The sequence below is a fragment of the Cryphonectria parasitica genome (assembly GCF_011745365.1).
Source record: "Cryphonectria parasitica EP155 unplaced genomic scaffold M406scaffold_4, whole genome shotgun sequence".
Classification (NCBI taxonomy): Eukaryota; Fungi; Ascomycota; class Sordariomycetes; order Diaporthales; family Cryphonectriaceae; genus Cryphonectria; species Cryphonectria parasitica.
In genome coordinates this window covers 3,601,527-3,626,109 of record NW_024468912.1, presented here as the reverse complement: position 1 = coordinate 3,626,109, position 24,583 = coordinate 3,601,527, and the positions used below count along the sequence as shown (strand labels likewise).

General features: G+C 50.6%; 8 protein-coding genes across 8 annotated transcripts; 5 read left to right on the top strand and 3 right to left on the bottom strand.

Moving 5' to 3' along the window:
* Positions 1 to 287: 287 nt before the first annotated feature.
* M406DRAFT_346216 (uncharacterized protein) lies at positions 288 to 1,348 on the top strand (the record flags this gene model as incomplete). Its single annotated transcript, XM_040922164.1, has 2 exons — positions 288 to 1,223; positions 1,304 to 1,348. The coding sequence occupies 2 exons, from the start codon at positions 288 to 290 to the stop codon at positions 1,346 to 1,348; spliced, it is 981 nt and encodes a 326-aa protein (XP_040777160.1).
* A 1,529-nt stretch (positions 1,349 to 2,877) lies between these two features.
* M406DRAFT_330034 (uncharacterized protein) lies at positions 2,878 to 4,144 on the bottom strand (the record flags this gene model as incomplete). Its single annotated transcript, XM_040920476.1, has 5 exons — positions 2,878 to 2,904; positions 3,003 to 3,069; positions 3,101 to 3,529; positions 3,594 to 4,043; positions 4,128 to 4,144. The coding sequence occupies 5 exons, from the start codon at positions 4,142 to 4,144 to the stop codon at positions 2,878 to 2,880; spliced, it is 990 nt and encodes a 329-aa protein (XP_040777159.1).
* Positions 4,145 to 7,647: 3,503 nt separating this feature from the next.
* On the top strand, positions 7,648 to 9,262 carry M406DRAFT_68560 (glycoside hydrolase family 54 /Carbohydrate-binding module family 42; the record flags this gene model as incomplete). Its single annotated transcript, XM_040925178.1, has 2 exons — positions 7,648 to 8,548; positions 8,658 to 9,262. 2 exons carry the CDS (start codon positions 7,648 to 7,650, stop codon positions 9,260 to 9,262), a joined length of 1,506 nt encoding a protein of 501 aa, XP_040777158.1.
* Positions 9,263 to 9,898: 636 nt separating this feature from the next.
* On the bottom strand, positions 9,899 to 11,170 carry M406DRAFT_106134 (uncharacterized protein; the record flags this gene model as incomplete). Its single annotated transcript, XM_040915182.1, has 2 exons — positions 9,899 to 10,159; positions 10,349 to 11,170. The coding sequence occupies 2 exons, from the start codon at positions 11,168 to 11,170 to the stop codon at positions 9,899 to 9,901; spliced, it is 1,083 nt and encodes a 360-aa protein (XP_040777157.1).
* A 1,254-nt stretch (positions 11,171 to 12,424) lies between these two features.
* On the bottom strand, positions 12,425 to 12,970 carry M406DRAFT_37577 (uncharacterized protein; the record flags this gene model as incomplete). Its single annotated transcript, XM_040924031.1, has 1 exon — positions 12,425 to 12,970. A coding segment is annotated over one exon (546 nt), but the record flags the coding sequence as incomplete, so codon positions are not given.
* Positions 12,971 to 16,401: 3,431 nt separating this feature from the next.
* Positions 16,402 to 17,576, top strand: M406DRAFT_356233 (uncharacterized protein). The gene is made up of 2 exons (XM_040923389.1): positions 16,402 to 16,588; positions 16,658 to 17,576. Exons 1-2 carry the CDS (start codon positions 16,574 to 16,576, stop codon positions 17,486 to 17,488), a joined length of 846 nt encoding a protein of 281 aa, XP_040777155.1. The 5' UTR covers positions 16,402 to 16,573; the 3' UTR covers positions 17,489 to 17,576.
* Positions 17,577 to 20,844: 3,268 nt separating this feature from the next.
* Positions 20,845 to 22,015, top strand: M406DRAFT_256340 (subtilisin-like protein; the record flags this gene model as incomplete). Its single annotated transcript, XM_040917097.1, has 2 exons — positions 20,845 to 20,961; positions 21,032 to 22,015. Coding segments are annotated over 2 exons (1,101 nt in total), but the record flags the coding sequence as incomplete, so codon positions are not given.
* Positions 22,016 to 22,831: 816 nt separating this feature from the next.
* On the top strand, positions 22,832 to 23,981 carry M406DRAFT_256906 (alpha/beta-hydrolase; the record flags this gene model as incomplete). The annotated part of the gene is made up of 3 exons (XM_040917134.1): positions 22,832 to 23,176; positions 23,258 to 23,629; positions 23,721 to 23,981. The coding sequence occupies 3 exons, from the start codon at positions 22,832 to 22,834 to the stop codon at positions 23,979 to 23,981; spliced, it is 978 nt and encodes a 325-aa protein (XP_040777153.1).
* Between the last annotated feature and the right edge of the window lie 602 nt (positions 23,982 to 24,583).

Below are 24,583 nucleotides of genomic sequence, written 5' to 3'. Positions count from 1 at the left end.
TTCTCTTCATGCCATGAATATGAAAGCCAGGAGATTCTCAGGCCGACCTCATCTCGAACTTCTCTTTTCTCCTATTCTCCTATCATTTCGTCAAGCTTGCCAGCCACATGAGCTGTTTGGTGTAGACAGAGCGAAAATTAATACCACGAGAACTCATCACGGAAGAGCAATCACATCACCCTGCTACAAACTCATAACAATCGGAAACCTCAGCTGCTAAGAAAAAAAGAAAAAAGAGAGGAACTACCAGAATCAAATACCACAACGGAAAGAGGAAGAGGAAAACAATGTCTGGAGAATTACCAGCCATCTCCTGGAAGGAAGACCAGCTAGATTTCTTTGGCGAAAATGTCACCCTCTACCTGCCCAGCACAATCACAAAAGACGAGCTAGAAAACCACAAAGCCTTCCGAGACTGGAAACAAGTACTGCACAAGAACCTCTCGGCCCAGGCAGAGGACAAACACCCATTCCACGCACACCAGTACAAACTCCGGTGGATCGAGATCCAATCTGTCGACCGGTTCCCGCCCATGAACATCATAGGCTTTATCAAGCTGAACGCGCGCATAGAGCGTGACCACATGCCGGACGACGACACCCCAGGCCAGCAGGCGCCGCGGGTCCCCAAGACGCTGCCCGGGATCGCCTTCCTGCGCGGCGGCAGCGTCGCCATGCTGATGATCCTCAAGCCGCGGGACTCGCGTGACGAGCGCTACGTGGTGCTGACGGAGCAGCCGCGCATCCCCAGCGGCTCGCTGCGCTTCCTTGAGATCCCCGCCGGCATGCTCGACGCCGAGAACAACTTCAAGGGCAAGGTGGCCGACGAGATCGAGGAGGAGACGGGCTTCCGCATTCCTCCTGCCGAGCTCGTCGACATGACCGCTCTGGCCCTCAAGGACACGGACCACCCGGAGAGGACGAGCCTGCAGACGGCCATGTACCCCAGCCCGGGCGGCTGTGACGAGTACATTGCCCTGTTCCTGTGGGAGAAGGACCTGGACCGGCAGGAGATCGAGGACCTCAAGGGCAAGCTCACGGGCGAGAGGGCCCAGGACGAGTCCATCACCCTGCACGTCCGCGCCTACGAGGATCTGTGGAAGGAGGGGGCCCGCGACGCAAAGACCCTGGCGGCCTGGGCGCTGTATGAAGGCCTCAACAGGTCGGGAGAGCTGCAGGAATATCAGAAGCGGAAGAGGGAGAGCAGCTCCAGCGGCTCTTCGGTAGGCGATGTTGGGCGAAGCCATAAAGTTGCCAGGACAAAATAAGGCTCTCGGTGACAGATGTTCTCTTCATTGGGCAGCGCTCGAAGGTGTTCGACAACATAATCATGGTTGGTGAACAGTAAAGGGAAAAGACAAGATGCCGGTTGAGGACTTGCTAGAGCTCAAATTGTGCAGATCCTGCCTTCTTTTCCCTTGTGCTTCCAGGACTTGTCTTTGGATAATTAACATGACCGCCAAACTGGACTCACGCATGAATCTTGTCTGCAATCTTCCTTTGTGGATCCTTGATTTGGATTTGGAATTATTTCTTTTTGCTAGTATTATGATACGATACATGTGGTAGAACCCAACACTGCCGCCAGCATCTCTTGCGTTAATTAGGAAAACACAGGATTTCGAATACAATGAATACATTCGTATCCAAGCTTACAAAAACACCCATGTTACTTTTGTAGGAAACTGCAAATAGCCCTTTGGCATCGCACGTGCTCACCTAAATGGCCTCAGATATATTAAATCTTTAGGTTTGGTTTCCTCGGCGCATTTCCTCAATCAACCCAATTTTCACAGTAAGAGCTGTCGCAATACTTATTGCGTAAGGATCGTGTACAGGTTGCAAGGCTCGTATGCCGCTCGATCTGTATTTCCGTGCTGGGTTCAGAAGACTACTATAATGCTCAAAAACTTTAACTTTTCTCGAGTCCCTTTCAAAAGTACGTGAATGCAGCCGACCGAGTTCGAGCGCATTGAGTCGACCATTTTCCAGCCATGTGATCACTTGCGCCAGGCTGCCATGGGACCCTTTAAGGACCTGTGGAGCAGTGTAAAGGAGGCGCCCGGTCCTTGAAATCCATGTGTCCATGACCAGACGTCTCGATTGTGAAGTTTGTTGAGCTCTCCTTGAGAGTTCTGCAGAGAGTGAGACGTTCGTCTCTCGTAAGGTTTGGAGATCCGCCACAACATCGGCAAATCTCGCCACGAAATGAGCGATGGTTATCGGATCATTCAATTCGACGGCCGCAAAGTCTGTTAGCAGGGCTCGCAATTTGATGCCCGCCTCGACTAGGCCCTTCAGTATGTCACCCGTGAATGGAACCACGTGGACCCGTCGAAATGATTCAATAGCGTTATCGTTGTTGTTTGCCCTGACTATGGCACCAGACCCTTTGATTTGCTGCCGTCTCAACCTGGCTTGTTGTGCAGTTGAAAGGGGTCTTCTTCTAGTGTGTTGCGTGTTCAGATCGATGTTGCGAGCAGAGGCCATGGAGAGGACGTCCATAGGTGGCGGTACCGGAATCGAAAGGTGCTCGGCGTTCTTTGAAACGGCACCAGTGCCCGACATTGAATTGAGAATTGACAGCCAAAGACCACAGGAAGGGCTGCCAGGAGGTGTTGTTAGACTACTTGTACGTACAGGATGTCGAGTTGGTCCACTCACCAAGATGTGCCCGTGTTGGAAGCGCGCTGACAACTGGACAGTATTGTCTGACATCGTGGGCAAACACGAGAGCTGAGCCTCTCTAACGTGATGGACATGGAAAGCTCATCACCCGGCACAACGCAAGTAGACCATGACTGTGGCGCCACGATTCTGCTCGTCTTGCTGTGCATCACAATGAATTTGCCGATTGTGACAAGATCCGCTCCCGGCTTATCGAAGAACATCGCTCCAAGTAGTCTGGAGAAGCCCTGCGAGCATGTTAATTTGATTTCTTCGACGAGGGTTGATTGATGATTAGTAGCTAATGATTGATATGGCATTGGAACATTGCTCACATCCCATGTATCGCACAATTGGTACGGAAGTAGCATCTTGATTCCGAGGACATTCTCGAACACGATGCTGGGGAGATCTGGCGAACAGTGATTCTAACCTAGCCAACATTGCATGCATTGATAACAACGTCTCAGTGTTCTTCTGCACCATGGCTATGAGTTGCTTGCACTGCTCGACAATCTTCTCTATCCACTCCTCCATATAGCGCTTGAAGGAACAAAATCTCGTCATCTGTGTATTGAGGGCGTCTCGAACGCCAGCGGTATGGCCCGCTTGTTGCTCAGCAAGCGTTTGGATGGAAGAGTACGTCTCCGAGGATTTTCCCTCGATTATTTTCAGTATTTGGAGCTGCTCAGATTGTGTGAGATTGGTAGCTTTGATGGCTTGCTCAAGGTGTTGGGAAGCTATGCGAGCTCCAAGTATGAATCTCTGGGTCTCGGTGGCTGCTCTCTTGGCCGTGTCGAGAAGTTTTCTCAACGCTTCCGTATGTCCTTGGCCGACCAGACCTTGAGTCTTGAGACTGGACCTATTTCAAGAAAAGCATCAATCAAGGTTCGCATTCAGCTGATGAAGCTCCTCCCACTACTTACCATTCGTGTATAGTGAGGAGAGTGTTGATGGCCACGATCTCACTCGTGAGGATCGATCTAAGCTCATCCACTTCGTGCCGTGCAATAGCAGACCAGTGCAGGCGCGTTTTGAAGTCCCGCACATCTTTAAGACCATGTCTGCGCAGCAAGAATGGAGCATGAGAAGCATTTCCATCGGTGCGTAGTCCAAATGTATTGTCATATTTCTTCATCTTGTCCTCGAACGCCCTCAGTGCGCCCAGGCACTGCATTGCAATAGCGCGGAGTCGCTCGATGTGCGCTCGTTCATCGGGAAGAGTCGGCTGTAGAGTAAAGACTTGGTTGCACACTTGGCCGAGAAAATCGAGCTCGATAGCCAGGCGACGAAAATGCTGGGGCGCTTCGCAGTAGGACTTGACTTCGCCGACAATACGCTCGATGGCCCCCGCAACAGCGAGAACATCGCCTATGCTAAAGGAATGATACGTTCATCAGTTCTTGGCCACTCAGTAGTCAAGCCCCCAATAAGGCTGTGCCACATCTAATAGAGCATACCCATAGCCAAAGGACATCGTTGTTCTGGTTCTTGCAAATGTTTTTCCCCGTTGGCATCGAGATGGAGCGTGGAATACGTGAGCAGGGACATCGAGCCCATGACAGAACCGAGTAGCTGCCGAAGCGCTGACATTTATTGGAATGTTGCCTCTGAGCCTTTGCTGGTGGCTATGCTTACTGGCGCCAACCTCGTTCGCCTGCAATACACCGTAGCGTCCAGTAAGCTTGATGCAGTGTTGCGGACGCCTGGAAATGCCTGCATGCTTATTGACTATTAAACCATGGGAACATATGCGGCTGTACAGAGCTCTATACCCAGTAGGTAAAAGTGTTTTTTCCTTCTTCTTCCAATCGGCGAGTCCTCTACAGAGGCTTGCGAAAGCCTTTTTGTTGCGTGTATATCGTAAATTAGCGGGTTTCTTTCTTTCTTTCTTTCTTTCTTCCTTTTTTCGAAGAAAACAATTCTCGAGCATCCCCTACTGCATGGTCACTTGCTCCAGAAGTCGGTGTACGAGGGCAGTTGAGCCACTGCCCAATTAGATTACTAGGCAAACACCCAGTCCAGGCCTCTGGCCTCTCTATTCCTTTTGTTTTTAATTGTTTCTCTTATTTTCTCAGGAAGGAAAGAAATCCTTTCATTGTTCATATTGAGCCGACAACAATTACCCTCGAAGCCTCCTTTGACTGCTTACCTCGCACTGCCGTCAAGATTCTCTGCCTATAGCTGATATATCCCCGTATGGTTCGTACTACAGCCCTTCTTCGAATCATATCAAAGTTTGTCGAGATTTGTAGAGCAATTGACTGTTTGCTGGGACCGAGCAGTTGCGTGAATGTGAGGGCGAGGGAGCCAAGCACCTGGGTAGACTACCAGTTAAAATTAGCGAATAATTACCAATTGACATTTGATGCAGGTATGAGCTCAGATCTGGAAAAGCGAGATTCATTTTCCTGTTTATGCATGTACCTAACATGCGCCTGTCGTCCCCATGGCGGTTGTCGCGGCTGCGGGCAAGCTGTATGGCAGTATCCCTACTGCTGTCGCATTATATTACCAGGACCGTACTCATGGCGGCCGTTCAAATAACGAGCACCACTATAGGCTTGCGTGCAACGTGGATGACCAAGCCATAAGAGTTCGCTCCGTCATAGAGGGCCGGCATCTGGACTGAGGATCAACGTGGAGTTTGATGTTGAAGTACTCGTGATGGTGCATGGAGAGATGGTAGTTCTCAGTGTATTTGGCAGAAATAGATGCTATCTATTGCTGGATTTGGTATGAGAATTGTGAATACTTATTTGGATTCAGTTAAAAAAATCCTGGGCCGTAGACAACGTGCTCTTTTGCGTCAGAGTGGGATGATATTGTTGCTTGTCATTGAGCTAGTCAGCAAAGTTCAATCTGTGCGTTTATATGAAGTAAGTAGTTTTGAAGCAGTTCGGAATCTTTTCTGCTATTTATCGACTGTTCAATTCGAAGATCTGATATTGTACTCAGAGCGTGAATGAATCTACTTTTCATTCCTCCTTCACCATCTTCGCGTATTTACTCATTGGCCCCCAACTCCACATAGTTAGCCAGATAGAATACTAGCATAATGCTACTGTAACTTCTTGGAGCCATTCTAGGGTTTCTCCCGGGATGGTCAACGAGTTACTTGGTTGACTGACTCTTGGTGCACCAACTCACTGTGTATGAGAATCCCTACTTGGCAGTCACTCCGCATCAAAACAATGTTTGATGATATGGCAAATTAGTTTCAGTGACATATATTATTTGGAAGGAGGGGTATTTTAGGTAGCAGATCTTCTTGAGCAGCAACAAACTTGTGCTTATGTACAGTGACTTCTACACCTACAGACCCTGCCATGTGTCTTTACATTAAGCACACCAACCATGCAAGAGTCGAGCTAGAGCTGCACATCATATTAATTGCTGCAGTGATCATGAGGTCTCCGCAAATAGTAATGATTAGCAGCCCAAATGCCTCTTATAGCCAAGAACAGTACTATTGTGTCCTGCCTTGCATTACAATTCGAGCCAATGAAATATTGTGTTCAAGATAACTGCTACCACTGTTCTGTATCTTGTTTCAGTCTCATCATTCCAACTAACTTCCCCCTTGATCACAAACCTCTCCGCCCAGGGACTTCGCGAACCAACTGATTAATGGAAACGTGATGGAGAAAATATTCAGCATTGGAACATTATCTTGGTAAAATGCCTGAGTGTCCTATATCTCCCTGAACTTGGTGTCAATGAGAGCTTCAATCTCTACAACATTGGTCCGTGTTGCTATCTCTTGATCAACCAAGCATGATACGGTGGGCAGCGAGTTTTTGCATGGTGCAGTTCTTTGCCACGTTGTAACTCTCACTGAAGCTCGCCGCAGTCCTTTCGATCTCATGGCGTCTGTAATTGAAACCCTCATATTCATGTCCATCTTCCTGCATCCGGCAACAACAAGATGGGCCTGGTACTCTCAGTCAATGCCCTCTTCTGTCCTGCTTCATTCTTGCTTCATGCATCTCGATGGGAGGAGCTTCGTTGCCTTCCCTCTGTCCGGGGTAGGCTGTAGCTTAGGGTCCGTGTGACCAGATCACCACCAATCACGGCTTGAGTTGGTTTCCCCGGACCGAAAACATGTCTGCTCGCCCTGATCAGAAGCTCCGTCATCTTGTTCGGTCTTTTATTTTCTTCCCGTTTTTTACTTCTCTTGTACGTGCTATTGAATAAGGCATTGTTCAGACTTGATTGACAATCTTAACAGAAGCTAAACGGAAAGCTTTCTTCCACCTCTGATGCTGACGAGAGGCAGCGTAACTCGTGTGTCACGAGGCCTTCTTGTTGCTGCCACACGGCATAAAGTGACGGCACTATTGACGGACCCTGTCTTTCCGGTCCCGTGGCCTTTCTTGCCTGTCACCCTCGTCAAACCTGTAAACAATACCCATAATTATTGGAGGAAATTCCCGGCACTTGAGTGACACGTGCCACTTGTCCGCAAATTACTATCCTACTATGTCCTTCCTCTGGTTGGCTCGCTTGTATACCTTACCGCTACTGCCCAATGCTATTGTCGTTATTCTTTGGTACAGCTCCTGCTAGACACTTTCCACCGTCATTATTATTAGCACATGGAAGATGCTCACACGACTCATTCACGATTCCACGTCGTCGGCAAGACGGACGTAACAGGAATGTCGCAACAACGGCGGACAGCTTTGACCAGGAGAGAATGGGGTAGGTTACAATGAGCTGAACAATACGCTCTGACCTTCTCGGGTCAAATGCATACGCGCACTTTTTTGCACGCGCCGCCCTGCCATCAAGAACATGTGAACAGATGAGCTATGGGATTGCATTGCCTTGGTTTATGTGATGAAGAATTTATTGATAAGAAGACTGAATGGACCTTTCACGACCATGTAGCACGAGATCTGATGGTTGTGGTTGTCTTGACATCGAAGGCCGTCTAAAGCTTCCTCGTCACAGGGTAATTCTCCATTCTTGTCAGACATGCAGGTGTTTTCACGGCTGAGCCTAGGCATTGTTGCCACGGCCTCTTTCTCTCTTGTGGCCGCTGGGCCCTGCGACTTGTACTCGACGGGCGGCACACCGTGCGTGGCTGCACACAGCACCACGCGTGCCCTGTACAGCGCTTACTCGGGCGAACTGTACGAGATATCACGAGGCTCGGACGGTGCCACGACCACCATCTCACCGCTGTCTGCTGGTGGAGTGGCCAATGCCGCTGCCCAGGACTCGTTTTGCGCAAACACAACGTGTCTCATCACCCTCATCTACGACCAGAGCGGCCACGGTAACCACCTTACCCAGGCTCCTCCCGGCGGCTTCGACGGCCCAGATGTCGACGGCTACGACAACCTGGCCAGCGCGATCGGCGCGCCAGTGACGCTGAACGGCGAGAAGGCATACGGTGTCTTTATCTCACCCGGCACGGGCTACCGCATCGATTATACCACCGACGTGGCCACAGGCGATGCGGCTGAGGGCATCTACGCCGTCCTCGACGGTACTCACTACAATGATGCATGCTGTTTCGATTATGGCAACGCCGAGACGAGCAACACGGACACGGGCGATGGTCACATGGAGGCTGTCTACTTTGGCGACTGCACCGACTGGGGCTATGGATCTGGCGATGGCCCCTGGATCATGGCGGATCTGGAGAACGGCCTGTTCTCAGGCTCCAGCTCTGGCTACAACTCTGGCGACCCGTCCATCGACTACCGCTTCGTCACGGCCGTCGTCAAGGGAGAGTCCAATGAGTGGGAGATCCGCGGTGCCAATGCTGCCTCTGGCTCTATCTCGACATACTACAACGGGGTCCGGCCTTCTGGCTACAACCCCATGTACAAGGAAGGGTCCATCATTTTGGGCATCGGCGGTGATAACAGTCAGTTTCCATTTTTCTTTGCATGTATTTGAAACCTGGTCGCCTCGGGGAGTTTCTAAAGACTTGGGAGCAAAGGAAAAGGAGAAAATATGACTGACACACAGCTTAGGCAATGGTGCCCAGGGTACCTTCTATGAGGGCGTCATGACCTCGGGTTACCCATCCGACACTGTGGACAGCGAGGTGCAGGCCAACATCGTGGCAGCCGGCTACGCCGTCACGTCGCTCATCGGCGGCCCTTCGATCACGGTCGGCGAGGCCATCTCGCTGCGCGTCACCACGCCCGGCTATGATACGCGCTACATTGCTCATACCGGCACGACGGTGAACACCCAGGTTGTGACGACGTCCAGCGCCACCACCCTGAAGGAAGAGGCCAGCTGGATTGTCCAGACCGGCCTGGGCAACAGCGGCTGCTACTCCTTCGAGTCCGTCGACACCCCCGGCAGCTACATCAGGCACTACGACTTTGCGCTCCTCGTCAACGCCGACGACGGCACCAAGCAGTTCGCCGAGGACGCCACTTTCTGCCCTCTGGCCGCCCTGAACGGCCAGGGCAACTCCATCCGCTCCTGGAGCTACCCGACCCGCTGGTTCCGCCACTACGACGACATACTTTACGTCGCTAGCAATGGTGGTGTGGACACTTTCGACGCTACTGCTTCGTTCAATGACGATGTGAGCTTTGTTATCAGCTCTGGCTTCGCTTCTTGAGAATCCTGTAGTATGTTGTACGAGATATTCTTTCTTACAGGTGTGGTGTGCGGTGATTGGTCATCAGCACAGCACATGTATTAATGGACTTGTACAAAGTACGGGACAGTTCAATTGTAGTAACTTAAATATAAGTTTATTAAGAACAAAATCGAGGAATTAATAGTACCTGCACACATAATTGTAAAATTCTTGATGAATACGAACAGAGAACATGACTATCATATGGGTTTAATCAAGTTTATTATATTGACAGAAGACGAAGGTTGAGTTCATCCTTCAATGGACGTGGTATTCCGAGCATGCTTTCTGAGAGACCTGATACTGAAATTGGCAAGATGTTGAACTGAAAGTAACATTTGTATGAGGCCCAGCTTGCTAATCATGGACTGCGGGTTGCCTTTGGGCTTGAGTGAGGGTATTAAGGATGCCATTACGTCTGTCAGCATGAACAGCTCTGCAAGCTTGACAGATGATTTACAGGTAAGAAAACTTAAAGTAGTAGCTCAAAGCCTTGATATTTTCTATGCTTACCAGACAAAGGAGATGGGTTTGCAATGATGAACCAAATTTGAATGCATAAAAGCTCGGTTTCTTCATGATATTTATTTTACAGATGGGGGCGCGCCCATCGCCCTACAGCTCATCCAACCCGCCAAGATCATCCAATGCTGGCAGATCCAGTTCTACAATGTCATTCCCATTGAAGTCTGTCTCCTCACCCTCCGGCGTTGACTCATTAACGGGCATTTCAGTGTTATCGGTATAGGTCGGCGCCTCGTCATTGGCAACCGAATCGGATGTGACGGATTGTGATGATCGAGCCACGAATTCCTGCTTGTACCTTTCCGGTATATGGAAGGTGTGAAGACCTTCGAATGTGGTGTTCCACCAAAGCTGTTGGGTAACACTTGCTGCAGACAATGTACCGATCCTTGTCGCAAATATCACACTCGTGTATGATGCCCCGACATTGCTGATTATTGAGGGATGCCAGTCAGCTATTTGGCTTCCCGCCTCAACCCGCTTGGCCATGACCGCCAAGGAAGCTTAGAGAGAGCAGAAAAGGAGACCAAGAGCACTCACACTGAGACAAAAGTTGCAATAGTCATTCAAGCATGTGTACATAGGCTCTTCGGATGCTTCCTTGCCTAATACATTTTTAGGTGTGAGAAGTTGAATGACAGCCTCACCGAACCCGCTTCTCTTCGCCATCTTCAATGGCGTGAGCTCCTCCGCGTCCACACCTTGGCTCATATGGAACGTCACGGATATGTCTGCACCGTGTCCGATCAAACACTTCATAGTGGCTTCATAATCCTGGGGTTCGGACTTTGTCCAGCACACCCAAGTGCTAGGCTCCGTTTGCCTTGAGGCCCAAGCCAGCGGCGTCCAGCCATCAGCGTCCGCAAAGTTTACGTATATCCTCTTTTCCTTTGGCGAGAGCTTCTGCAGGATTGCCTTGACGGTCTCTGCGTTCCCGAACTGCGCAGCCCAGTGCAGCGCATTCTTCTTGAAGTTGTCGGGAATCATGATGTCTTCACCATGAGCCAGCACGATCGTCTCGAAATTGCGGATGCCATTGGCAGCAGCAAAGTGTATCGGCAAACGGCCCAAGGGATCAGGGCTCCGCACAGATGCTGACTTATCGAGGAGGAAATTGATTGTACCAACTCCCGCGCAAAGAGCGGCGGCGCATAGAGCAGTGAACAACGAGATGCCCTTGGTGGCGGTGACATCGGCACCACGGGCGGCCAGGGTTCGCACGATGCGCTCTGCATCTTCGAGTCTGACCGGTACATTGTCAGTCTGATGGAATCTTCTAACCGGCAGGCACGCAGCGAAGAGTGGCATGCTTCTAAAATTCAGGCCTGTCACGTTGACATCAGCCCCTTTGTGGATTAACATATTGACCAGATCTATGTCCCCAAACGCGCAAGCGTGATGGAGGGCTGTCAAGCCCCATGCTGTTTTGCAATGAACGTCGATTTTGGGCCGGGCAAGGAGCCAGTTCTGAATGTGTCGACTGTTTTGGCCAAACCGGGCCGATCGAGTCAGCAACGTCTCGCCCTTTGAGTCTTGAGCATTTATGTCTGAACCAGCGCGCACTAGCAGGCGAATGCATTCGAGGCTTTCTTCGCCTAAAAGGTCATGGACAGCTAGCAACGGTGTCCGTCCGTCTGTACTACGCCGCATAAGGTCGTCGTGCGTGTGAAACTCGAGAAGCACCTGCAAAATGTCTGGCCGGGCATGCGCTGCGGCAAGGTGTAGTGGACTGTATCCGGTGGGAGTTGTATCCAACAAGCTCGCGCCGCTCTCCATTAGCATTTGCGCAATCTCTTTCTGGGGCGCATAACCTGCTGCGTCCATGATGGGGCTCCAATTCATCTTGTCGCGGTGATGTACGTCCATGTGTCTGTCTGACTCAAGCAGATATTTCACAACTTCCGTTCTACAACCCGCGACTGCGACGTTCAGAAGAGTCTGCTGTCTGTTATTTAGAAAATTAGGGTCGGCCCCGGCCTTTAGAAGTATCTTGAGCTCGTCGATGTTGTTCATGGCTATCTCTAGCAATGTCTGGCCGTGGCTACAGACTAGGTTCAGGCGTGGTTTCTCGCGATGATTGAGGAGGTGATGGACCACATCCCAGTTCTGCTCCACGACTGCGTGGAATAAGACACTGTGGTTCCCTGAATCAATAGCGTCGATTGAGGCGCCCTTGTCGAGCAGCCATTGCACGGCAGCCTGATTTCCAGCAATGCCAGCAATCATCAACGGTGTCCTTCCGTGTGCATTTCTTCTGTCCAAGTCCACGGGAGGATCGTGCCGAATAAGGAGTTCACAGATCTCAATCTTGGTCTTCTCCGGAATTCGGTCTTTTTTAATGATGTCCATTAATATTGGCGGATCCAAAATTTGATGATTGGCATCAGCTCCGTGCTCGAGCAGCATTTCCACCATCTCGACGCTGCTGGCTTCGATTGCTGCGAACCAAAGACACGTACCGTAGCCTGATGGCCCGGTTGTGTTAGGATCGGCGTCGTGGGTGAGGAGGCTTCGCACTGTTTTCAAAAAGCCTTCGTCACAAGCCGCGGTGATAGGAGTCCATTTGTTCTCATAAAGATCATCATTAGATGGGTTTGGCACTTTGCCGTTAGCTGTCAGGTTTGGATCTGCGCCCAGTCTGAGGAGCAGTTCCACAATGTCCCAAGAGCCCCATAACGCTGCTGTGTATAAGGGTGTGTCTGGCTGCGGAATGTCCAGCATGGTGGGATCTTTCTCCAGAAGCATTTTGACAACGTCAATATGTCCGTGCGAACAGGCGATGGAGAGCGGCGTGGCCTCCTCCTCATCCCTCACCCTCAAATCAGCGTTGTGGTTGAGGAGCACGTGGACAATCTTTGAGAAGCCCAATCGAGAAGCCATATACAGCAGAGACGGGCTACTAGCGGCGGATTGGTCGTCCGGTTGCTCACCACATCGCAGCAGGAATTCCAGCAGACGATCCATTCCGAGCCACGTAGCCCGCCACAAGACCGGCGGCGGAAATCTTATAGTCTCTTGCGGTGTTGTGCTTTTCGACTTGACAGCTGAAACGACCTCTTCAGCGAGAATGAGTGCCAGGTCTTCATTATTCGCCCTCACAGCCCGCAAAATACCCTGTATTGATGTCTCGTTACCGTCTTCCTCATCGGCAGCACGCAACATTACCAAATTTGGAGGTCCAAACTCCGCGCTGGACCTCCAAGCGCTCCAAGCCGAACTGGAAGGCCCCTTTGGTGCACGGGAGAACGGATTAGACATGGCCCAGTAGACTTGAGCCCATGGTCTGTATGGTCCAGACGGGTCCCTCATTCGGTCTTCAGTCTCAGCTGGAATCTTGATATTTGATAGATGGTGTGGCAATGCATGTACTGCGTAAAAGATGATGTCTCGCCCGTCTGTACTGATTGGTGGGGTGATTGCGTCTCCCGACCGCTGGAGACGCTCCTCGTACCTTCGGTACAGATCATTGAGACGTTCTTGCGTTGCTGGGAGCCTGAGATACTCAAGTAAGAATTTCGCTGTGTTCTCTGGCGCTCGCTTCTTGATTGTTTCCCAGTACTCTTCGGCGTTCTTGTCGAGTAACTCGAGCACGTCGGAGCGAATGCGAGTTTGGTCTCCATCCAGATATAGAAAGCCGCGTATTCGCTTCTTGATTTGTCTCAAGTTCTGTTGGATGGTTTCATCGTCAGGTGAGGTTTCCCACTGGCTAATGTCGCCGTTGGTGCCGAAAGAGAGAATGGCTGAGAGTTCCATCAAGGTAAGAGGGCGTTGCGCGGACAATATCCACGCTAGGACAATTCCAAGCCATTCTTGATCTGGAAGAGACCGCAAGATCTTCGACAGGATGTCGCCAGGTGTTGACAACGGCTGGATGCCTTCAATTATGTCGATGAATGCGATCAGATTGTCTCGAGATTGTTCTTCAGGCCACTTCGAATAAGTCTCAGCTATACGTAGAATTCTGGGCAGAGTGCCGTGGCTCAAGGAATCCAGTCTCTCCAAAGTCGTGCGTATACTTGACTCAGGTAAGTCTTTGGGCACCAGACGCGCAAGTAAGACTTCTTTCCCTTCTTCGTTTGCATGAGTATCAGTGATGTCTTCGGGTGCAACCGTGTACTCGAGGAGCTTCACCTCGGTCGATGTTTTGAGCTCATCACGCAGAATTTTAGCCGTCAGCATCCCGGGCTTGCTCGCCGTTAAGATGATCTTGAAAGGCTCCTCGGACTTGCTGGCAAGTTCACTCAGCATTGCCAAGAACCTTCTGCGGCTGCGTGGTTCGCACTCATCCAAGCCATGAAGAATAAGCGGGGTATCGGTTTCCATCCACAGACCTACACGCAGTGCCAGTCTCAACAGATCGTCATCCGTCCAGGCGTTCTGTAGTTTGTACTGGTCCTGCAGCAGTTGTTGAGACAATCGTGTGTCCAACGTTGTCAATTTCGAAAAGTGCAAAATGCATGCAGCACACATGGGCGCCATTGAATTTCTCAAAGGGTCGGAAGAGGAAAATCGGAACTGGACAAAGCGAGGATAGTACTGATAGATTGACTGCTGCTTTCTGACCCAGTCCAGACCAATCTGCTCGGCAGCTTCCGTAGTTGCTTTAGTGTCGGGACCATCGAGCAATAGCAACTGAATGCCTGGACACAGGAACCAGGATTGGTGAGCCGAACTCGAGAGCACCGGATGAGCTCGCGATGGTGATTTTGACAGCATCTGAACCTCGGGTGGGACGAGGTACATCACTGTCCGCTCCAGAGCAACTTTTGACGGTTCCAAAAGCCTCCAGCCTGCCATTAATGTCAGCCAATAGCCTTCGCTCATGCAGACAATGGTAGATTGGGAGATTTGGCGACTTACTATCTATTGAATCGCATATGTTTTCTGCAAGAGAGGGAAACGCCTCAGAAACCAGGCCATCACTCTTTTCTTGCAGAGATAGCTCGGTTGACAGGCCAAGGGTTGCCGTAGAGTGGTCCAAGGCCTGTTTGTCCATGTCAGTCTTTGCAGTCTCGTCGATGATTAAAAGCCATCTTACCCAATGGATGCGCTTCCCCGAGGGGCCTGCATACAAGCTGAAGATCCTGCTCCGTAGCGAGATCTTAGAGCCTAGGAATGCTCCATTAGATGCTCGTATCGCAGACACGAGGTTCTGTACTGCTAAAAGAGTGACGCATGGTACCCATTCTGCATCGTGATCGACATTGAGAAAGGTCAGGACTTTGAGTCCCAGTTGACGCTCATCTCCACGCTGGAAACAACCGACAAAGACCTAAGACTGTTTAGCTGAGTAGTTTAGAAGCGTGTTTTCTGTGTGTAAAGAGGAGATGTCGGGAATAGACATCAATGACTCACAATTCGCGCGATGCTTGTAAAGATATCATCATATTCGCTATCGTGTGCAGATGCAATTGAGACAGCCTGCCAGGGCTTTGTTAGTAACTCGTAGACTGATCTTGAAGATGCATCTCGTTGTTGCTACATGTTTGACGGCCCTCACCTGCTTGAAAACTATGGCACCAATGTCATACGCCACGACTATGATTGCTCTTCGGGTACGCTTGATAGTCTTGCGTCAATACGTGATGCTCCACAAATTCATATAGACACTGGCTCGTACCTGGGCGCCGAACTGCCGAAAATACCTGAGACCGCTGAGCAACTGACGAGCCCTGACTTCGATGTATTGAGTAGTAAACTCCGCATCTTCGTTCAACATGCTTGAGATAGTTGTCTCGAATACAAACTCTCTTTCGAGAATCCTCGGGGAGCGAGTCTGTGAGTAGGGACAGACCGACGAGGTGCTCCTCTCTTGGAGCCCCTCTAACGTGAACGATACTTTCATGAAACTATATTTAGCATTTGCATATTGTTTCACACAATATAGAGTACCTTTAGACTCAGAGTATGTGCTTACTCAATCTCGAACGGTTCCTCGTCTTCATCCTCTGTACTCGAGCTGGGCTCCGTTATTGATTCCAACTTGACGCCTTCATGAGAAGATCCAACGGAGTCTTCCTTGCCTAGGCCCTCTATGCGAGAGGTTGCACTTGGACCGTTATCACTCTCATCGGTTCCCATAGTGTCTTGAACACTCGGTATCGCGATCCTGATGCTGCTTTCAGTGGGCATGTTGCCTGGAATGATCCCCCACTTGACTTCCTATCAAGTTTCTTCATTCGGCCAGTTTCTATCAATATGTTCTTGTCGAGTATAACATAAAAGACTGGCTCCTCCGCGGTTTGAAGGCGTTCAAGCCAAATCCGTCTCTGACGCGACTCTGTGCGATGCGTAGTCGATCTTGGAGGCATAGCACAGTAGGCCCGAGCAGAACGGCATAAGGTCCTAGATGAGGGGACTCTTGGCTGCTTGTTCAGCAGCCTTGACGTGGTGCAGTACTCACTTGCATTAGCGCTTACGACTTGTTCGAAGATGGGCGTCTCCGTAGTCTCCGGATCCTACGTTGCACTGTGTGGTGAGACTTTACGTAGCAATAGTGCAGCAGGCTCTAGCTGCTTAGACACGCCCATGTCATTCAACAGAGCCTTTCAAATGGTGCTTGATTTCGTTTCATCCAAGTTCTGTCTCCGTGCTCTTGAGAACATGGAGTGATAGACCACTAAATCACCGCGCGCGAGCAAACAATGGCTGAGGAGCAAGATATTTGGCTCAGTCAGAGTGAGGAAGATGTGGAGCTAGAATCAGATCAAGGCCTGGAGGACTCTGTGAATCCTGAAGCCTTCACTTTACCCTTAGTCAGTCAGCATGGGCAAGACGGAGGTGAGTCGAGTCTAAGAAGACGCTTTCATCTGGGCAGGGCATAACTGAGACTGAAACCATGACAATCAGGATATCATGTGCATAACAAAGAGGGCATGCTTCAGAGGAGGACTGTGTCCGCTTTACACGGTGGTCTTCGTAAAAGAAAGCCCGCATTCAACTGTGGGTTGCGAAGCCAGGGCTATAATCCACGGACACGTGGGCGCACAATCTGACAAGCGAGCCACACTTCTCGTCTACGACCTTACGTTCTTCTCACGACGTGGAACACGGATCAAGGACGCCGACGTCCTTTTTGAGTTCCGGTCAAGGTCAAGACATCCCGGCGCGGTGGGCCCAACTGTCGCTGAGGTGCGGCCAAAGGGCCAAAGCAGGATGGGAGAGACCATTCAGAACCAGGCCTCCAAATTCAACGTATCGTTCAACATCAACCCACCCGTCGTCGCTGGCAGTTCCGGCCTCACCGCATCAGGTGAACACAATATATCCAAGGACGTCAAGTTCCATACCATTGTGACGGGCGACAATCCTGCGGACCTGGAGTGGGGAGATCATTATCAGGCAAGGTTCACACTTGCTGAGAACGAGTCGCAGAGGTCTGGGATCCCGACACAGCTCACCATCGTCATGCTACTCGAGCGTGACAACGATGATGATTTCGAGATGATTCCTCAGATCGAAGTGACGCCGAATCTTGCCTCCGGCATAACGTCTCTTGGCTCAACTCGATCTTCGGACGATCCCGTCCATTTCAGTGTGCAGGAGCCCCCCTTGAATTGTCTGAATGGCAACAAAGTGATTGATTCAGACAACTTGGGAGCAACGGATCTGGACAGCCTCTGGATTTGCACCATGTATAGTTTGTATGTCGACGGGGTCAAGCAATCTGCGCCTCATTGATACACGGAACAGTTTCAAGGGATGGGCAAAAGCCCTGACAGGCTCATCTGGATAGCAAAACGGACATTAATCAGACGACTTCTACCATACAGATGTCCCAGATTGTATGTAAGATTCTGAGTGCAATGAGGCTGCGGGGGACATTGAATTGGCAGATGATCTCGCACTGTACTGTAGTGATCGAGTCAGCCACTATGCCCTTGATGAGCGAGCTGAAGCGTGTAGCGTCAGGTTTTTACGGAACCTGTCCGGTCACTACGCGGACTATTGCTAAGGATTACAACAGTGCAACCGCACTGATGAGAAACAACCCTAGAACTGTAAAGGAAGGCGATTGCGCATGACTGCCCCTCAAACTACTTCTTCGAATGCAGACTCTCAAGTGCCTCGCGATACGTGGATGTGGTCGCTTGCCGCAGCTTGAAATTCTGACGATCTTGCTTGCTCTGAACTTATTACCGGAAGAGTCGTTGCTCTTGGAAGACTGAGCGGACTGGAGACGTCCACGAGGGGTACTAGATATCCTTGGCTCGGGAATGATGAGCGTTTTCGACGTGGATGCACCACCCATCCAATTAGACGCGCCTGATATTAACGAGCCACTCGATTCTGGCGCCGAGGATGATCATGTGGACGGGCGACTGTTGGATGATAGGGACAGCGATGAGTGGTATGAGCTTTCTTTGCATGATCGGTGGAGGAACGTCGTGAAGCGTCTGATCAGTGAAGAGGTGCATTGGGATGGTGACAATGAGCAGCACGACGACGACTGGAAGCCGGGTACGAGGGCTTTAGACCGGAGAGAGAAAGCCTCTCTGACCGAGTTTGACCGCCGCGACAAGACATGCCCCACAATACTGCACAGACTAGCATTCAATTTCGACGACGATGGCTTCACTCAACTGCCAGACAAGATGCAGCCAAGGGTGGTCGTTGAACATCTTCTCCATGAGCGCAAGAAGCGAGGCGCGCAGAGTGTGGACTCACCAGAGGATCCTATCTTGACAAGAGCTTTCGAGAACCAAAATGCCGACTTCATCCACTTCATTATCAAGAACTATTACAACAGTCACCTCCCTGACCTTCTCGATGATCAAGATAGCGGTGGAGCCAACTGTCTGCACTACATCTTCAAGAAACACATTCCCGAAGCTGTGGACGACTACCTAAAACTCAGCCAACGGCGGAAAGCGACTCGGGTGCCGAAGACAATGACCTTGGACCTCTCGATCACGTTACACTTCCTTCAGTTTCTCATCAGGGTTGCCAGGCCTCGGTGCATTGCCGCAAGCGACGGCGAAGGAAATACGCCCATGCACTATGCACTGGCGTACAGAGCATGCCGTATGCCAGTCCCGCTATACCAGGACATGGTTTTGCGACTGGTCAAGACTGGCGACAAATTTGAGGACAGGTCTAGACAATTCAACAGTGCCCAACAGTCGCCCTATCTCTACTTTGATCGTACCAAGCGGGAATTCATCGAGCATAATGTGCGAGTGAGAGTTCAGAAGCAGGTTACTCGCCCTCCTAAAAACTTTGCAATGTCAAAACCAACGGGAGGTGAGGAGATATTGAGGATGACATATGGAAGTGGGCAAGCAGACCCAACCAACGATGAGTTCGGGCTACGATATAATTTGAAGGATTCTCATCCACAGAACCTGAACGACATTTCACTCAAGCCGAAGACAGATGAAGGAACTCGGGCGCTCACATCAAGCTCTCAGTACAGGAGAAAAACCGATATGAGGAGAGACGTCGGCATCCTAAAGCATGGGGATCCCCTTGACGAGGCAGCAGCATTTCGTACGTCTCGGAGAAATACAGCAGGGCTGTCGGACAACGCTACCGCAAAATCATATCCCGGACCTCGATCTTCATCGCCTGCTATGACCGCAGCGAAGTCGACCTCCGACCATGTATCAGACAATACTGCAGGCTCATCCTTGGCTCAAAATGCCATCCCCGGCGTGGGCGGAAATCCGCGCATAGCGGAGTCTCCGACTCATGGAAAGCAAATCGGGTGGGAATCTGCCAAGACGGGAAAGAAAGGTATCGATGATGCGAAAGAGGAGCCAGCAGGGAAAAGGTCTTACGATATCAAAGAGGATTATGACATATGCCTAGAAGCGGCGGAAAACGTGCGACAACAGCTCAAGCTACACTACATAGGCAGCAGATCTGACATAGAGGCCAAAGAGCTGCTCTATGGACGAATAGCTTCTGGTACGTGTGGGCCCGATGAGCCACGTTATGAAGTGGATGGATGTGTCTAGAAGCTTCGTTGGGGTCCTGAAAGATGTGGCAGCTGACATTTTCCGTGACAGACAAGAACCTTTACTTTGATGCGACGAATCTAAAAGGAAAATCGCCTAAGGAACTTGCAGACCTCGTATCTATGCTGGCCAAACCAGGAGGCTTCGAGGACACTTTATCTTATGTTAGCCTACCGGTCCTAGGCTACACACCTGATCTACCCAGCGCTGCCAGCCCGACTTCGGGAGGGTATGATGCGAACGAGCGACGTCAGCGGAGACCAAGTGGTCAAGACGAGAAACTACTGGGACGCGACTCTGCGGTTGCTGTTCTCGACAAGCTTGGCTGAGTCTGGTGTCCGCAAAATTATTCGATTGATTGTTGAGGAAGATCCAAAATCACCACCGCATACGGATGCCGCGATTGAGAGGGCTGTACGTGGTGAGGATTCCTTGCTGCCGGAAAACAGGAGAAAGCAAGGGAGAATCGCTGTGGAAATCTGGTAAGTGTAATGGTGGTCCTTGCAGTGTCTAGTGTGTTGCGAGGAGCATCGTCGAAGCAGTACTATAGAATGCCAGAGTGGGAACTAACACATATGTCTAGGGACTGGAGAAAGTGGGATCTCAGCACCGATGTGATTCGGTTTGCTTCACCCAGTGTTTCGGAGGTAAACCTTTACTGGAACGGAAATCAGATAGTTCTCAAAGGTTGGGCAAGCGATGAAGGCATTCCACGCCTATTCAGTGAGTCCGAGAAGAAGCTGAAAACGGTTATTGTTCATTGGTCTCCTGTGAGTACTTGAGTATTCTTCACAACTCTGACCTTGGTCCATGTTTCTGCGCTGCCAAGACAACAACGGCATTCAGCCTGTCCACCATAATTAGCCAGCCAGCGTTCTTAACCTAGCATGATAGGGTTTTGAAACGGTCCAGAGATGCGAGTCCTTGCTCGTGGACTTCAAAAAGCAAGTTGAGAAACGTACCTCGACCACGGTCGACAAGAAATCGCAAACGGGAGTGACGGTCTACACCAAGAGGCTATCCGCCAGCAAGGCATTGGAAGCCGGGCCAGGGGATCAACTGGGGCCGTTTGCGGCAGGCAGTCTCACAGCTCCTCCTGATCACGGCTGGATAGAATCAATGGAGATGTTCAGGAGAGCTCTTATGACATTACACGAAACTTTGCCGAAAGAGAATAGACCGGGTAGGGTAAAAGTAAGTCATCTTAACTGCTGGCCAAGTCCATCATCTTGTTATGAAAGTCGAGGCTAACGTCATTCTCTAGGTAGCACTGATCGATGATGGCGTCGACCGTGCTGACCTGACGACGTACCAAAACCGTGTTGAGGTAACGGGAATGAGTTACTGGAGTCCATCCATGGGTACGACCTTTCAGAACCCCTCCTGGCATCAATCCACACACGGTCATGGCACGATTATGGCCAACTCCATCATCCGCATCAATCCCTGGGTTTCGCTATACGCAATGCGGATCCAAGACGATGTAGACATTGGTCCGAGAAACGAGGTGAGCATCAGGATCCACGCAGGCAGCGCTGCAGGGGCTATTGAAGATGCCATCATCCTGAAAGTCGACATCATCTCTATCTCCTGGACAATTCGCAACCTCGTCGCACAAGACGCAAGGGCTGTCAACGGACAAGAAGAGAAAGCCATCAAGTCTCTGAAGAAAGCTATAGAAAACGCCAAGGAGCATGGCATCCTCATCTTCTGTTCAGCTTCTGACGATGTCAAGAAAAAGGGCGCCGGCACCCTGCCATATAGCCAGGCGCGGGAGTATATCTTCCGCATCGGCGCGGCAGACGCCTACGGCTGGAGCCACAAGGCAACTGAAGACCAGCAAACAATCGACTACTTCCTGCCAGGTTATCAGGTCGCTGACGATTTCCATCCGCGTATCGTTCGTACCGAGGAACTCAAATACCGCGACGGCTCGTCCGTGGCAACGGCACTGGCGGCTGGGCTGGCCTCGCTTGTACTCTATCTGACGAATCTGATGAAGATGTACTACTGCACAGACACCAAGAACATGTCCAAGTTCTCCAAGTACGGAGATTTGTTGCGGACACGAGATGGTTTGAAGAAAGCCTTCGAAAACATGATCACGGATGACAATTACAAGGACAAGAAATTTCTCCCTGTATGGGACTTGTTTGGGTCGAGGGCAAAGGAAATTTTGAACAACATTAAGGATCCAGGGGCAAAGTGGGACTTGCTGGATGAATTGTGTAGAAAACTTGCTACATAAGGTCTTGGGGGTTGGTACTATCAACTAGGCCCAGACAGCTGCCCACAACGATTCGTTTTGCTTGTGAGCATTTCTTCTCACTATTCGTGACAGCTACAATGTTCTCGTGGGGACTAATTCTGTATCATGAAAGAGAACCACTCTGTCCAGCTTATTGTTTTCAAACAACCAACCTATGGAAAACCATGTGGAGAAGCCAGTTTCACGTATCAGAACTTGGTCTTTACATGTTTATGTGCTGTTAAGCCCTTTGGAAACCCTTAGTTTCTCTAGCAAATCGGTCTCATATATACTGTGCACCTTGAATACTTTAGTCCTTCTGAAGGAGGAAAGCTGTCAGCTGTATCGGTGTCACAACACCAAGGACCAGTTCCATATCATGCTCCAGTATGATATAAAAGCGACCATAAATATCATAGGCACAAAGGCATGAGTTGCAGAAGTCCTGTACATCCTCAAAATCGGCATTGGGAAGGATTGCTGGATTTATTGCGTTTTGTTGCTCGACGATGAGTAGCCCTGCACACTGTTCTATGCCTTCTTTTTGACGACCGCGACTTGGACTGGACGCTCTTAGCTTTTTTTTTTTTTTTTTTTTTTTTATATATATATAAAAAACCCCCCAAAAAATCTACAGGAGTTGTCCCAAGGCTCGAACAACTCCTGTAGGATTCATGTGTGGAGCACCTCCCGTGGGGTCTTCTTGCTGACCACCAAAGACATGGGCTGACAATGAGTTTGAGGTAGATCAGCTTGCACCTAGTCGCATAGTAAAGGCATAATCTTTTATAATTTTCAAACGATCGATCCCAGAATATGGCAGTCCCAATCGAGACAACAACCAGGCACCACACTCTCCCTGACGGCCGCATCCTGGCCTACGGCATTTACGGCCATGACAGCCCCGACGCACCCACTCTCCTGTACCTGCACGGCTTTCCGGGCTCCCACTTCGAGGCCGAACTCTTCTCTGCGCCTGCCAGGGCTCGCGGCCTGCGCATTGTGGCGCCGACACGGCCAGGCTACTCCGGGTCCACGCACGACCCCAAACGCACGCTCATCTCCTTCGCCGCCGATGTCCTCTCCCTGGCCGACGACCTCCACATCCGGCGCTTTGCTATCCTGGGCCTGAGCGGGGGTGCTCCATTCGCCTTTGCCTGCGTCGCGGCTAAAAGGAAGCAGCCAAATGGTGGCTCAGACGACGGCAACGACACAGGGGGACGACAGGACTCGTCATTTAAGGATAACTCAGGAGACACATTATCGCCTTATGTCATCTCTCGCGACCGTCTTGCCGGCGTGGGCATCTTGAGCGGTCTATTTCCTCTTTCCTTCGGCACGGCGGGCATGATGCTCATGAACCGGTTTCTCTTGGGCTTTGTGGGCCCTTACCTGCCGAGGCGGGTGGTGGCCAAGACATTCGACTTGGCGCTGAGCAAGACCATGCGGACCAAGAGCATGGCAGAGCTTGAGGATATGATGGCCAAGACGTTCAAGGGCCGGCCCGAGAAAGACCGTGTCGTGATCGAGAGGGATGAGGCTGGTATCCGCACAGGAATGATCAACAGCTTGAGAGGCGCAATGGTGACGTCGGGCGGACCTGGGGCCGCGATGGTGAGCTTAAAGAGCCCATATTGACAGAAAGGATCCTGTTGTGCCCAGATTATAAGATCATGCCGCTGACCCTCTCAATGCTTGATGTTAGGATGCGGCGCTGTATGGGTGCGACTGGGGCTTTAGCCTAGATGAACTGCAGATTGGAAGGAAGGGAGAAGAGGGAAAGACATCGGTTGTAGCCTGGCATGGCGGTAGAGATATCAACGTTCCCGTGGCGATGGTGAAGAGGGTGACTGAGTCGGTGCCGGCCATAGACTTGAGGGTGGACGAGGAGGAGGCACATATTAGTTTGATCGTCCGTAGGGCGGATGACGTTCTTGCGACGATGGCCGAGATGCTGGAAGCTTGAGCTTCAAGACGTGTATTATCCAGTCTGGAAGGTCATTTTCTAAAGTGAGCTGGCTTAGCTTCCCTAATGTGAGCAATTGAGAGGCGAGCTCTGTTCTTAGAAGCTTCAAGTGCGGAAGCGAACGCGAGGGGGTATCGCAACTAGGAGAACGGAAACAAATGTCAATTGCCGCGTAATGTATTCGGAAAAGCGAAAGAAAAGGAAGGATCAGAAATTATTTGTAGGACAAAGCAGTTAAGAATGCCCCCATTCCGGCCCAGCCTCTAGCAGCAGGCACAGGTCTGCTCCCTACTCATTTTCACTCCGTTGGACACTGTGCCAAGTACAGATTTGAAAAGAGAAAGCGTCTGTTCGTTTTATATTGGCTCTTGGCCGTTTTCAGAGAATCTATTTAGTCAATAGTACATACTTTACTGCTTCATTTCCTATGTGTGTGTGCTTTTGTTGTCCATGAGTGTGCACGACTGGTGGGGTATATCCCCAATTTGAAAGCTGGAGATGACAGCAGTGACTGCGCTTAGGACTGATCTAGATCTAGACTCACAAGGAACAACTGAGAAAATTACAAGTGAGGGAACAGAAACGAACAGGAAGGAAGGTAA